This window comes from Colossoma macropomum, unplaced genomic scaffold (genome assembly GCF_904425465.1).
Source record: "Colossoma macropomum unplaced genomic scaffold, Colossoma_macropomum, whole genome shotgun sequence".
NCBI classification, from domain to species: domain Eukaryota; kingdom Metazoa; phylum Chordata; class Actinopteri; order Characiformes; family Serrasalmidae; genus Colossoma; species Colossoma macropomum.
The window spans coordinates 1-14,601 of NW_023494954.1; the positions used below are offsets into that span (position 1 = coordinate 1).

At 40.1% G+C, this 14,601-nt stretch overlaps 1 protein-coding gene across 1 annotated transcript in view; it reads left to right on the plus strand.

Annotated features, from left to right (window-relative positions):
- The first annotated feature begins 1,989 nt into the window (after positions 1–1,989).
- The window catches only part of LOC118800627 (deleted in malignant brain tumors 1 protein-like), a 48,545-nt gene continuing 35,933 nt past the window's right edge, over positions 1,990–14,601 (plus strand). The window contains exons 1-6 of the mRNA XM_036560891.1: positions 1,990–2,200; positions 4,887–4,952; positions 5,248–5,562; positions 10,388–10,705; positions 12,130–12,435; positions 12,595–12,903. Of these exons, the coding sequence (XP_036416784.1) occupies positions 1,990–2,200; positions 4,887–4,952; positions 5,248–5,562; positions 10,388–10,705; positions 12,130–12,435; positions 12,595–12,903 (1,525 nt within the window). The remainder of the gene's footprint in view (positions 2,201–4,886; positions 4,953–5,247; positions 5,563–10,387; positions 10,706–12,129; positions 12,436–12,594; positions 12,904–14,601) is intronic.

A 14,601-nucleotide genomic window follows, 5' to 3' on the forward strand; every position in this document is an offset into this window, starting at 1 on the left:
CACCAGTTAATAAACATACTCCACAAAAAATTGAGCAGGACCATAAATACACATTTCATTGTAAAACTCATTTTAGACCACTTTGAAATTTTCAATTGAAAAACTTGTCATATTCATTTTTTCACAAATGGAAAAATGATTTCAATACACATGGCACTGTGTGTGTGTGTGTGTGTGTGTGTGTGTGTGTGTGTGTGTGTGTGTGTGTGTGTGTGTGTGAGAGAGAGAGAGAGAGAGCGAGAGAGAGAAAGAGAGAGAGAGAGAGAGAAAGATACAGAGAGATAGAGAGAGTGAGAGAGAGAGAGAGAGAGGTTTATCAGTGTATGTGTGTGTGTGTATGTGTGTGTGTGTAGTTTATCTGTGAATGTGTGTGTGTGTGAGAGAGAGAGAGAAAGAAAGAGAGAGAGAGAAAGAACACAGGAACACAGGTACCAGTTCACTCTGGGCAGCACCGCCCTGGAGCACACGATGCAGTACACTTACCTCGGCCTCATCGTTACTGCATCTGGGAGTTTCAGTCCGGCAGTGAATGCACTAAAGGAAAAAGCTCGCAGAGCGCTGTACGCAATCAGGAGGAGATTCTACAATATTGACATTCCCATCTCAATCTGGTGTAAAGTGTTTGATAGTGTAATCCAGCCCATTGCGCTGTATGGGAGTGAGGTGTGGGGTCCACTCAGTGAGCACGGCTACACTAGATGGGACAAGCATCCAACAGAAGCCCTGCATGCAGAATTCTGCAGAACGATCCTGACAGTCCAAAGAAAAACACCACCCAATGCATGCAGGGCAGAATTAGGCCGATTTCCTCTGTTAATAAACATTCAAAAAAGATCTCCTGAAGACGAGTCCCAGAGAAACGCTGCAGTTTAAGGCGCTACAGACCCAAGAACTGAACCCTGAGAAGAGCTCCCTCAGTAAGCAGGTTCTGAGGCTTATTAACCCACTAACAGCTCCTAACACACAGCAGCCTCGCTCCAGCACTGCTTTACAGCCCAAACTAAACATCAATCACGCCATCAAAAACAGTAAGAATGATTATCTGGAACACCGGGGAAAAGAAATTAACACTCAGAGTAAATTAAAATGCTATCAGGCCCTAAAAACAGAATATGAATTGGATGAGTATCTCCTGACTGTCAGAGATACAAAGCAGAGACAGATCCAGACCAAGTACAGACTCAGTGACCACAGCCTAGCCATAGAACGGGGCAGGTATAAAAAGTCCTGGCTGCCCAGAGAGGAGAGGCGGTGTGGTCACTGTCTAACAGGTGAGGTTGAGACAGAGATGCACTTTCTTCTTCACTGTGAAAAACACAAACAAACAAGGGAAATTTACACAAACAAATTCAACAAATTAATCCCAAATTTTGAAAAATGTACAGAATTGGAGAAATTATGAATATTCCTTGGAGAGGGGCTCACAGCCCCCCTGGCTGCTAAATACGTAACAACATGCCACCGCCTGAGACACAGTGAGTAACAGACCCCCCATACCCCCACCCTCCTGACACCCATCCCACATACCCCAACTCCACTTACCCACACCCTCCATACCCCCACTCCACACCCCCACTCCACTGACCCCCAACATTGCAAATGTCATTAGTCTACTAATTTGTATGGTTATAATTATAAACAGTGACAATAATAATACTCTAATATTGTGATTATAATAATTAATATGGTTATTATTTATGTTGGTTCTTTTATCTTATTCTGTTTTCTTTACTGTTTTTGTTGTTCACTTCTACTGTTGTGATGCTTTAGCAATACTGTACCTCACAGTCATGCTAATAAAGTTATTCTGAACTGAGAAAGATAGAGAAAGAGAGATAGAGAGAGAGAGAGAGAGAGAGAGAGAGAGGTTTATCAGTATGTGTGTGTGTGTGTGTGTGTGAGAGAGAGAGAGAAAGAAAGAGAGACAGAGAAAGAACACAGGAACACAGGTACCAGTTCACTCTGGGCAGCACCGCCCTGGAGCACACGATGCAGTACACGTACCTCAGCCTCATCGTTACTGCATCTGGGAGTTTCAGTCCGGCAGTGAATGCACTAAAGGAAAAAGCTCGCAGAGCGCTGTACGCAATCAGGAGGAGATTCTACAATATTGACATTCCCATCTCAATCTGGTGTAAAGTGTTTGATAGTGTAATCCAGCCCATTGCGCTGTATGGGAGTGAGGTGTGGGGTCCACTCAGTGAGCACGGCTACACTAGATGGGACAAGCATCCAACAGAAGCCCTGCATGCAGAATTCTGCAGAACGATCCTGACAGTCCAAAGAAAAACACCACCCAATGCATGCAGGGCAGAATTAGGCCGATTTCCTCTGTTAATAAACATTCAAAAAAGATCTCCTGAAGACGAGTCCCAGAGAAACGCTGCAGTTTAAGGCGCTACAGACCCAAGACCTGAACCCTGAGTAGAGCTCCCTCAGTAAGCAGGTTCTGAGGCTTATTAACCCACTAACAGCTCCTAACACACAGCAGCCTCGCTCCAGCACTGCTTTACAGCCCAAACTAAACATCAATCACGCCATCAAAAACAGTAAGAATGATTATCTGGAACACTGGGGAAAAGAAATTAACACTCAGAGTAAATTAAAATGCTATCAGGCCCTAAAAACATAATATGAATTGGATGAGTATCTCCTGACTGTCAGAGATACAAAGCAGAGACAGATCCAGACCAAGTACAGACTCAGTGACCACAGCCTAGCCATAGAACGGGGCAGATATAAAAAGTCCTGGCTGCCCAGAGAGGAGAGGTGGTGTGGTCACTGTCTAACAGGTGAGGTTGAGACAGAGATGCACTTTCTTCTTCACTGTGAAAAACACAAACAAACAAGGGAAATTTACACAAACAAATTAATCCCAAATTTTGAAAAATGTACAGAATTGGAGAAATTATGAATATTCCTTGGAGAGGGGCTCACAGCCCCCCTGGCTGCTAAATACGTAACAACATGCCACCACCTGAGAGACAGTGGGTAACAGACCCCCATACCCCCACCCTCCTGACACCCATCCCACATACCCCAACTCCACTTACCCACACCCTCCATACCCCCACTCCACTTACCCCCACCCTCCACTGACCCCCACTCCACTGACCCCCACTCCACTGAGCCCCAACATTGCAAATGTCATTAGTCTACTAATTTGTATGGTTATAATTATAAACAGTGACAATAATAATACTCTAATATTGTGATTATAATAATTAATATGGTTATTATTTATGTTGGTTCTTTTATCTTATTCTGTTTTCTTTACTGTTTTTGTTGTTCACTTCTACTGTTGTGATGCTTTAGCAATACTGTACCTCACAGTCATGCTAATAAAGTTATTCTGAACTGAGAAAGATAGAGAAAGAGAGATAGAGAGAGACAGAGAGAGAGGTTTATCAGTGTGTGTGTGTGTGTGTGTGAGAGAGAGAGAGAGAGAGAGGGGGGGAGATAGAGAGAGATAACAGAACACTGTGTCTCCATATTTGATGTTTTTCAGTTGTTGACATTGTTTTAAAATGCCTGTTGCTCTTTAAATTGTGTGTAAATTTTACCAATGGACCAAAAGAAACGGCCGAGAATTACCTGGAAAAACTCCAATGACTAACATTAAAAATAGACTAAAGTAAAGTTATCATTTTGGAGATACAAGGTTTTGTTCTGACTGCACAACATGCATGTGTGAGCAGTTTGATTGTGTGTAAGTAGTTTATCAATGAGTGTGTAAGAGTAATTTAACAGTGTATGTGTGTGTGTGTGTGTGTGTGTGTGTGTGTGTGTGAGAGAGAGAGAGAGAGAGAGAGAGAGTTATCAGTTATAAGGTAATGTGAGTGTGATTGGCAGCTATGCGGAGCTCTCTCTCCTTTGAAGTTTTTGGTTTAGTGGAGGAACAGGAAGCTGTGTATCAGCAGGTGTGTGTAGAGGAGCAGGAGAGGGAGAGAGAGCTGGGGATGTGGTGAGGGGGGTACAGAAGAAAGTCAAGTCAGATGGTCTTCATTTGTCGTTCCTCAATTCTCAATAATTGGAATTACTTGTCGGTCTTGAGCTTTATGAATTCAAGACATACCAATGCCATATTATAATCAATACTACCTTTATTAGAGAAATAAATAAAGGGATTCCCTTAATTATCCAGTCCTTTTCTATTCAAAACCTTCTTATACTCAAATTTTTAATAATATATAAAAAAGCATGGATATAAATTAATTGTGTGTGGGGGTAGTTTATCAGTGTGTATTTGTGTGTAGTTTATCAATGTGTTTGCATGTGTGTTTATGTGTGTGAGTAAGTTATCAGTGTGTGTGTGTGTGTGTGTGTGTGTGTGTGGTGTGTGTGTGTATGAGATGGTTATCAGTGTGTGGATCAGCTCTCTGCAGGTGCAGCATTAATGCTGTATTACACTGGAGTGTTTCCTCTCTGAAGTCAGTCTCCTGTATGTCGGTGTGTTTCTCACCACACTGCTGCGAGCGTCTCTCCTCACACACACACCTCTAGAGACGGAGGTGGAGTTCTGTTCATCAGTGCTGACGCTCTTTTGACGAACATGGAGAAAGAAAAAAATGCCTCCTCTGATTTGTCACTGAAAATGTTTGATGATTTCCTCTCCTCTTTCTAATAAGGTCATAGTGAGTGTGATTGGCGGCTGTGGGGAGCTCTCTCTCTCCCTCTCTCTCTCCCTCTCACTCTCTCTCTCTCTCTCTCTCTCTCTCTCCCTCTCTCTCTCTCTCTCTCCCTCTCTCTCTCTCTCTCTCTCTCTCTCTCTCTCTCTCTCTCCCTCTCTCTCCCTCTCTCTCCCTCTCTCTCTCAGTTTCTTCAGTTTCTCTGGGGGAGTGGAGGTGAAGCTTGTTCTGCTGCTGGGTTGAATTGACTGTGTGCAGGTCAGAGGGAGATGGACAGCTGTGTGGCTCTCATTCTTCTGTCCATGATCTCACTCACCACAGCTGGTAAGCAATAATTGCAACAAATGAAAAAATAGATTTGATAAATAAAACTCTTAAATACACAGAATATTAATAACTACTACTCAGAATATTAATACAACAAAGAACTACATTTTTTTTAGATCAGAATAATATTATTGTAAATTATTAATCCATATCTCTTTGGCTGTAGCAGCACCAGAGTACTAAATGAGCAGCTGACCAAATGTGGCCGTAAACAACTTTTACTGACTCTGCTATTTACATTTATTTGTTTTCTTTCTGTCTGTGTTTCTTACATTCTCTCTCTGATAAACAGATATTATAAAGCTGGCGGATGGTGGGAGTCACTGTGCTGGAAGAGTGGATGTGTTTTTCTGGGGACAGTGGAGAACAGTGTGTGATGATTACTGGGATATAAGAGGTGCTGCAGTGGTGTGTAGAGAACTGGGCTGTGGAGAGGCTGTAGATGTACTAAATGATGCTCACTTTGGACCAGGACCAGGAGCAATGTGGGAATATCCCCGGGTGTGTAACGGATCAGAATCTACAGTGAACAAATGTGGAGCAAGAGATTTTAAAGCGAGAGAGCGTATCTGTGATAATACTCATGGTGCTGGAATGATCTGTTCAGGTAAACTGCAATAATTCTCATTTTGAAATTTAATGAACTTCAATTTTTTGATTATCTATGAAGCATCTGATGTTATTTAAATCTTGGCAACACTTTGCAATGTGAGTGCTCAGTAATGTAGTAACTATACACAAACAAATCAAGAATGAATATAATAATTTTCTGAAATTAATAATGTTATGCTTTATAACTAATTTAAAAAATAGAAGTAATTACTTGTTTTCCCATTAGTAACAATGGATAAAGGAAGTTTCCAGAATAAACGGTTTATGTGCAGAGCTGAGAGCTCCAGAGTTGAAAATACTTCAAAGTAGCATTTCATAAGATTTTTGTTTGCTGTCCAATTTGGTGTTTTTCCCAAAAGATTCACAACTAATTATTCATAAACTTCATCTTAAGAATGTTTGTTAATTAGCAAGTGTTTCCAGAAAATGTTTCTAACCGAAGAACTATGTGAACCTTTTTTTTGTAAATTAATTACTAAGACACCTACTTGTTTTTCACTAAGTGCATCAGTGCTTTTCTCAGTCATTTTATATCATTGGGTGTGGAACCTAAAGCAGCGGTAAACCAGTGAGAGTACAGAAGAATAAGAATAAGAATATTAAAGCTCATAATAAAAAAGAATAAGAACGTGTATCTCTTGCTTTGCACACAGGAGCAATAACAACCAAAATAAATTTAATATGCTTGTGATTTTTACCATTTACACATAATGGTGCCATGTTGAATAACCATTCATAGTCATGCTGTGCTCCCTAATGCTTAAAACAAACAGTTTTCATAGGTGTCTAATCCTGGTTTTATAATAAACTGATATATGTAGATCATATTTGAACATGGCAAAGAAACGTCTTTAGCGGGGTAAGCCTGCTAAAATCTCTAACAAAAATCAAGTTGGCAGCCCTGCTGTTTCCAATGAGATTAGCATTAGTCTAGGTGTTTCTCTGTAGCTTGTGTTAGGTTTAATGTTTGAAGCAAATCTATCTGACAAATGTATTTTCATTTGCATTTTGTTTATTTGTTATATGGTATCATCTGATTGTTGTATACATAATACCTTTGGTTACAAACTTGGTTGTTTGGTCCTATTTATTAGCTTCTACCTAATAGCATTTTTCAGAGCCGCTGTTAAAGACGTTGTGGTCTTCATTATAAACAACCTTCTCTTTAATGTGAACAAATAAGCTTTTTTACAGTTTACTGTGGCAGGCAGATGTGGAACAGTGATGTAATCTAGGCATCCAGTTTTATTCATGTAGCTGCAATGTGGCACGGTTATGGTAGCTGGCCTGAGAGGTCTCATAGCTGTGGCATAGTGCTGTTCATGCAGCTGAACACTACCAGTCCAGGCAGCCCCACAGTTGCAGTGCAGCGTCGTACAAGCAGCTGGCCCAGGAAGCCACATAGCCGCAATGTAGTGTTGATCAGGCCCCCGGTCCAGGCAGCCTCAGAGCCGTGACACAACATCACTCAAGTAGCCAGTCCAGACTGCATCATAGTTATAATGTAGCATCACCCAAACTAAGAAGCCTCTGAGCCACGGTTGGAAAATCACTCTTGGCCACTATCTCTGTGGTTATGTTGGCAAGCTCTTCAGCCAGCAGGGAAACATTAAAACATTCACACAAACAATACAAAACAAACGAAAAACTGATGCAAAGTGGCAGCCATATTGCTCCAGCATCCTTATAATGGAGCACACATGCACACAAGCAGAAACACGCACTCTCTCTCTCTCTGCTCACTCACACCGTATGCATCCCTTCTTCTTGCCTGAGTCCTTCATTCTGTCCTGTCGGTAGATGGAGAAATTCTTTGGGGTGGTGGCACAGTCTGGCACACTAGGCTCCAGCCACGTCTTAATGAACACCAGATAGCAGCTCCTAACGTCCTGTTGATGTTTAATCTGTACATGCAGCTCATGTAGCTTGTTGTCCAATGAATGGACATTAGCAAGCAACATGCTGGACAGAAGAGGTTTGTTTTTTTTTCTCTGGCGGGTCCTGAACAGAGCCCCAGCACACATCCTTCTCTTTGTTTTTCTCTGACAATATGAACGTAAGCAAAAGACCCACAGAAAAAGTCAGAATTTGGCTTAAAGTCTAAACTGGCTCACAATCATAGCTCTAAAAGTGTTTGGCTATCATACTGAATGTATGATAGCACCGTATGTGTAAAAAGATCCAGTAATATAAAGTAAACCCACACAAGTTTGCTGATTTGACTCAGAGCTCCTGCAGTGCATTCATTTTTTTGTAGAGCACCCAGAAATAGTGACCATCCTGCTCCATGCCCACCCTTCCTGCCTTCTCTCACACCTGTTGCTAATTTCTCACTCTTTAAATATCCTCAGTTTGCTCTCCCTGTTTGTGAAGTCTCTGGCATCCCAGCTCTGCATTTACCTGTCTGATGGTGTTTGACTTGGACTGTTTATCATTCTGAATGTATACCTTATATAAGGCAAAGCACCCTGGAATTGTGTCCGATCTTGCCTCTGCTGAGTGTGATGTGATGTATTTTAACTCTCAAATGCATTAATTATCAAAAACATCCAAACTTTTAGATGATGTTTTTTTACTAATAAGAACAGCATACAAGTTCATGTTTCTTTTTCTTCACCTAAATATTACATTTATTCACATTTGATACTCTCATAGTGTGTGATGTGAATACTGTGTAATAGAAGTTTAGAAGGTAAAGAGTACAAACTAATGACAAAAGCTTGCAACGTGTTTCTAGGCAGTGTTTGTTTCAGTACTGTGTCCTCTATCTTGTCACTTTTGTCTCTTGCAATTGCTTTATGAATGACAGAATTGAGGAAAAACATATTACAGCTGCTCTGGTCAGCTAGAGTTAAGGGTACCTTAATTCCAAAATTATCTACTACACAGACAGTGTTACTGTAGCTTTAATGTGTGTCAGACTCAGCCTCAGATGGAGTGATACACACGAGTCTACACAATATCTTTAGGTGTTAATGTACACCATTATTTTGCATTTTTAAAAACATTTCTAAATCTGTGCTAAACCATTATATGTGTCATACCATTACTTTCAGAAACTCATTATCTTAGTATGATATGCCAGATGGTGGAACTTCATGGTGAAGATAGTCAATGTTTAAACTTCTCTTTCCCACTCTGGGAGCAACCAAGTATTTTAGAGGAGGGGGGGGGGCAGCCAAGTTATTTTGATGTTTATTACATATAGAATATTAATACATATTTTTAGTATAGCATTTGTTATGCCAGTAGGAACTAATCCTTTGGTCATGTTTTATTGCCATATAATTATATTATCAAAATTACTTATGGGGGTGGTGTTGTATGGCCTAGTTCTAATAAGAGGAGTGACAGTAATCTATGAAAGAGTGTAAATGAACACATTAATATCAGTAATAAAAGAGCATTCCATGTTCTCTGTTTTCTCATTTTAGAAGTCAGGCTGGTTGGTGGTTCTCGCTGCTCTGGAAGAGTGGAGGTGCTTCATGGAGAGACCTGGTCCACAGTGTGTGATGCTGACTTTGACCAGCAGGATGCAGAGGTTGTGTGTCGAGAGCTGGGCTGTGGGCTTCCTGTGGAGGTGCTGGGAGCAGCTGCTTTTGGCAGAGGGGAGGGTCAAGTGTGGTCAGAGGAGCTTCAGTGTAGAGGCAACGAATCTCAGATTCGCTTCTGTCCAACATCATCTTCACTCAAACACAACTGCACTCGTGACAATGCTGTGGGTGTGGTGTGTGCTGGTGAGCACTGAATCTACTTTAATAAATGTCTTAATTTTATTTTTCCTCTATGGTTAAACGTAACATTTAACTCTCTGTGGCTTTGTGTATATCTCTTATTTTCTTCACTCAAAAAGATTTTTTTAATATCAGGTTTTGATTTATGACAATGTTCTGAAGAGGATTTTAATGAAATATTAAATTTAATTAGAGGAAAAAAGTCCCCAGAGTAAGATGCTCCCCTCCTTATTTTCTCTTCTGAAGGGGCAAATCTGAATTTCATCTGAATCACCGCATTTCTGGCATGTATTACTTTGGTAACTTTTTAGGTTCAGATGATCCAAGTCTCACTGACTAAGTTTCTTCTTCTTCTTCTTCTTCTTCTTCTTCTTATTATTATTATTATTATTATTATTATTATTACTAATAGATAACAGAGATAACAAGTGAAACACTTGATAAAGATATGTATTATTCAGAAGTGGCCAAAACTGCTCCTGGAATTTTCCTGCTCTATATGTTTAGGTGTTTACTGTTCTAAATATTCAGGGCTGGATTGAAGCTTGCAAATACTGGCAGTATTCTTTTTAGGAGCGACACCATGGAAACCCACTCTGGAAACCCATCTCAAAGCCAACGTTAACCTGCAAAAGTAGTTTAAGCTAACAGATCCAAAATGAAACACAGATTAACCCACTCAGATTTGAGTCTTTATTCTCTAAACTAATGTTAATGATATGTCAGTTAGCCAGAATGAACTTGCTTGGTTGGGTGTGAAGTTGTTTAGACTTTCTCGCTAAGCTTGGACTAACTTCCAGTGCTAATGTTTAGTGGTGCGGCCACTGAACCACCCTCTCGTTAAACCACAGAGGTACTGTTGTGGGACTTGAGGACTGATGCAACAGGGGAAGCAGCAAAAAGTTCTCTTTCTCTCTTCTGTCTTGCCCTTAACTGCAGTCAGCTGACACTGGTTTGTCATCGGCAGTGTGGGTTCAAACCGCTTACTATGTGTGTAGTCTGCCCTTAATGCAAAATACTACTCATTTACAGATGACAACAAACATGAACAGCAAAGTTCTTTCTTTCTATCCCTCTGTTGTATAGCCGGTGTGCGGCTGGTAGATGGAGACAGTCGCTGTGCTGGGAGAGTGGAAGTTCTTCATAGAGGACAGTGGGGAACAGTGTGTGATGATGGCTGGGATATGAGAGATGCTGCAGTGGTGTGTAGAGAGCTGCGCTGTGGAGAGGCTGTAGATGCACTGAGTGATGCTCACTTTGGTCCAGGATCAGGGACAGTTTGGATGGTTAATGTGGACTGTAGAGGATCAGAGTCAACACTGAAGAACTGTAAATCACCGGGATGGGGTAAACATAACTGTGATCATTCTAAAGATGCTGGAGTCATCTGTTCAGGTAATCTGCTATATTTTCACACATTTTTAATGGTGTGGGAGTTGTGGCTAAATTATTGCTATTAATTAAGGTAATAATCATTTCTCATAAGTGGATAACTAATCCAACAGGGCAAAATAGTCTCTAAATCAGGTGTACTTCATAGTTAACTCTACAGAGACCATTAATAACAATGAGGTGTAGAATAATTTTTTTGTTATCTAAAGAAACCTTGAGTTCTGTCTTAGCTTTTAGAAATTCTATGATACAAAATATGCACACATGGGTAAAGTATTTACAAAGTTTAATAATATAAAAAGGCTTAAAAGTAGGACAAAGAAAAAGAGAGAGTATAGAGAAAGACAACAGTGTACACAGTGATATAAACAAGCTGGAGAAGGTAATATGAGAAACTGAAGAGACACAGGTAAAGTCAAATATGCTGTATTATTAAGTTGCCTAAGCGAAAACCAAGAATAGGTAAAATTAACACCTTATGTAAAATCACAAGCAACAATGATAAACCTATCTTTCTGGAATTTACACCAAATTAGATTCTTGATGGTTTATAGCTTATTGAGACTTAACGTCATTCTACTATTGGAAGAGAAGCAGACAGAAGTTTATATTATCACTCAAAAGTGTGTCCTTGGGTTCAATTACTTTGGCCCGGCTGGTACCTTGAATCAAAAAGCCTCCACTTTGTAATACTGGACATAAAATCCACATTATGTCCATATTATGCAACTGGTGTGTCCCACAACTTTGAAGATCATTCCAATGTTTCTGGCATGATTACTTTTACCTTCAAATCAGGACAAAACATGGCATGTTTTGTATAAAATTTACACACTTAAGAGGAAAGTATGAATTACACAACCCTATGAAATGATACTATTTCACAATCACATGATATGTCACATGATCCTTTGAAATTTTCAGTTTGGTGTTGCTAATGGAAAATTATCTTTTTTGTTAAAATGGGCTGCTCTTGCTTTTTTTCTTATTGAATTCTTTGTATCCATTGTACCGTAGAGAGAGATGCCACATACTCTGTCCTTAATGTGGTATTTTTTCAGTTTCACGGCATTTGGTCTGTCACTCTTAAAAAAGGTTTAGATAAGACAGACCCACTTTTACAGTGCCTTTAAAGGAAATCTGGTCTTGCCTACAGAAAGGTTTCCATGTCCTCCTTATCCCTGGGAAAACCATGTAGAGAAGTCGGGTCACCTGGTTGTAGGGGTTCCAAGGCTGGAATCCAGACATGATCAGAAAGATGTTTTGTTGTTCCTACAGTGGTCATACTTTTTGGAAAACACAGTATATAATTAAACAAATATAATATAAAAAAATATTATCACATTTTCAGTGCATTTTAATTAATATAAATCTTAATTACAACTTTGTCCATCTTGAAAATTTGAATACTCTGACTCTGTTCTCTCATAACATTTCAGAAGTCAGGCTGGTTGGTGGTTCTCGCTGCTCTGGAAGAGTGGAGGTGCTTCATGGAGAGACCTGGTCCACAGTGTGTGATGCTGACTTTGACCAGCAGGATGCAGAGGTTGTGTGTCGAGAGCTGGGCTGTGGGCTTCCTGTGGAGGTGCTGGGAGCAGCTGCTTTTGGCAGAGGGGAGGGTCAGGTGTGGTCAGAGGAGCTTCAGTGTAGAGGCAATGAATCTCAGATTTACTTCTGTCCAACGTCATCTTCACTCAAACACAGCTGCTCCCATGATAATGATGTGGGACTGGTGTGTGCTGGTAAGAAATATATCTTTCATACTTGCTCTTGTATTCCTCTGATTAGTGTTTGAAATTGTTAGAGTGTTAATTTTCTGTTTGCATCTCACTGATTCTGCATTAATATAGCAACTTTCTGTATTTCTCTGCCTTGTGCATTCATTTTTCTCTTGTGTACAGGCAGTGTGAGGTTGGTTGATGGGGGCAGTCGCTGTGCTGGGAGAGTGGAAGTTCTTCATAGAGGACAGTGGGGAACAGTGTGTGATGATGGCTGGGATATAAGAGCTGCTGCAGTGGTGTGTAGAGAGCTGGGCTGTGGAGAGGCTGTAGATGCACTGAGTGATGCTCACTTTGGACCAGGTTCAGGACAAATTTGGATGGTTGATGTGGACTGTAGTGGGTCAGAGTCTACACTGAAGAACTGCCACTCAACACTTTGGGGTAAACATTCCTGTAATCACTCTAATGATGCTGGAGTTTTCTGCTCAGGTAAGTTACTCTACTTCTTAATACATAAATCAGTCAGTCAGACAGTTATGATCAGCATTAATTTACCCCTTTTGTGCGTCTCTGATTTAAAAATTATTTTGAAATCCTATATGTGAACATTTGTAAATATACATACAAACATGTAAAAAAGTAAAGGAAACACCAAAGTAAGTCGACACCAGAAGACCTTTAATGCACCTTGGCATATATTGTACGTCTCTGAAACTGTACTGGAGGGATGGAACACCATTCTTTCAGAAGATATGTACCTTGTTTGGTGTTTTGATGATGGTGATTGGGAGCCTGTTTAACACTGTCTGAAATCTCCCATAAGCGTTCAGCATATAATAGCATATCATTTTCATCATTTTCACACTCATCAAGCCATTTAGTGACCCCTAATGCCTTGTGGATGGGAGCATTGTCATCCTGGTGGAGACCACTGCCATCAGGATTAAAATGATTCTTCATAGGATAAAGACAATTAGCTTAGTATTGACTTTCAGTGACCCATCTCTCTGTGGGGACAACTGGATTTAAAGCATCAAAGCAAAATGTCCCCCCCAACAGCATAATAGAGTGACCAAATCCCCTCACTTAGTGGCATGTGCAGATTCTGGCAGGGTTGGGATAGCTACTGAACAATTAGTAGTTAGCTACTTTGTAGCTACTTTCCCAAAATTTGAAGCTAGCTACAATTTAGCTACTTTTCCAGAAAAAGTAGTGGCTACTTTTTAGTTACTTTTTGAAAAGTAGTGCACTACTTTTTAGCTACTTTCAAAGCGCGACTGTCAGAATGTTTGTGTTTCTCCACCTGACACACCAAACAAGCCCAACTGGTAATGTGAACAAGACACTGCATTTAATCATGTGCCAGAAAGAAACAGAATTGAAAAACTGCAAATGTACAAAAAAGATCACCAAAAAGTAAGTTTAAGTGTAACCAACAATCAAACTTACACAACCAAAGGTGTGATATCCAACAAAGATTTAGACTAAGTAAAGACAAAGTCAATCATTCCAGGTTTTTCCTAACAAAAATCAACAAAAATAACTGAATACAAACCAAACAACTTTGTGCAAAGAATTGTCAACTCATGAAATAAAACTTCTCCAATTTAAACATTTCAGCAGGATATGGACAGACATGACATCCAGAGTCCTTTATTAAACTTCAGCAACACTTTAGCCTCAAAATCCTGATCAGTGACCCTGGTTCTGTTTGGGGTGAGAAACAGGCCTGCACAGCTGAATAATCTCTCCACTGCTGCAGAGCTGATGCAGCTCCACAGCAGAACTAGATTTTTAGGTAAAATAATATAATCCTCCTTTGCCGTAAACAAGCTGTTATAACACACAGTTCTGACAGTTTTCACAATAAATGGTCTTAAATGCTGGAGTTAATGCATAACTGTTAATTCACCAACTTTTAATGCTGAAGACTGACGCACAGACTGCTGGTCACACAGCAATGCAGATAACGAAATAGTAAAGAGAAAGATTTAAGATGAACATCTATAATCTGGAGATGAATAGACTTATTTGCATTTATAAACATTTGCATTCATACTTAGCTGGTTTCCTCATACATTTAATTTGCAACAACTCACGAAGCTGAAGTCGATTCTCATTCTCCTCCTTCTCGTTCGAGTTTTCCCGTTCCACCTTAAATAGCGCAGCAGTACAATCTGACACCTC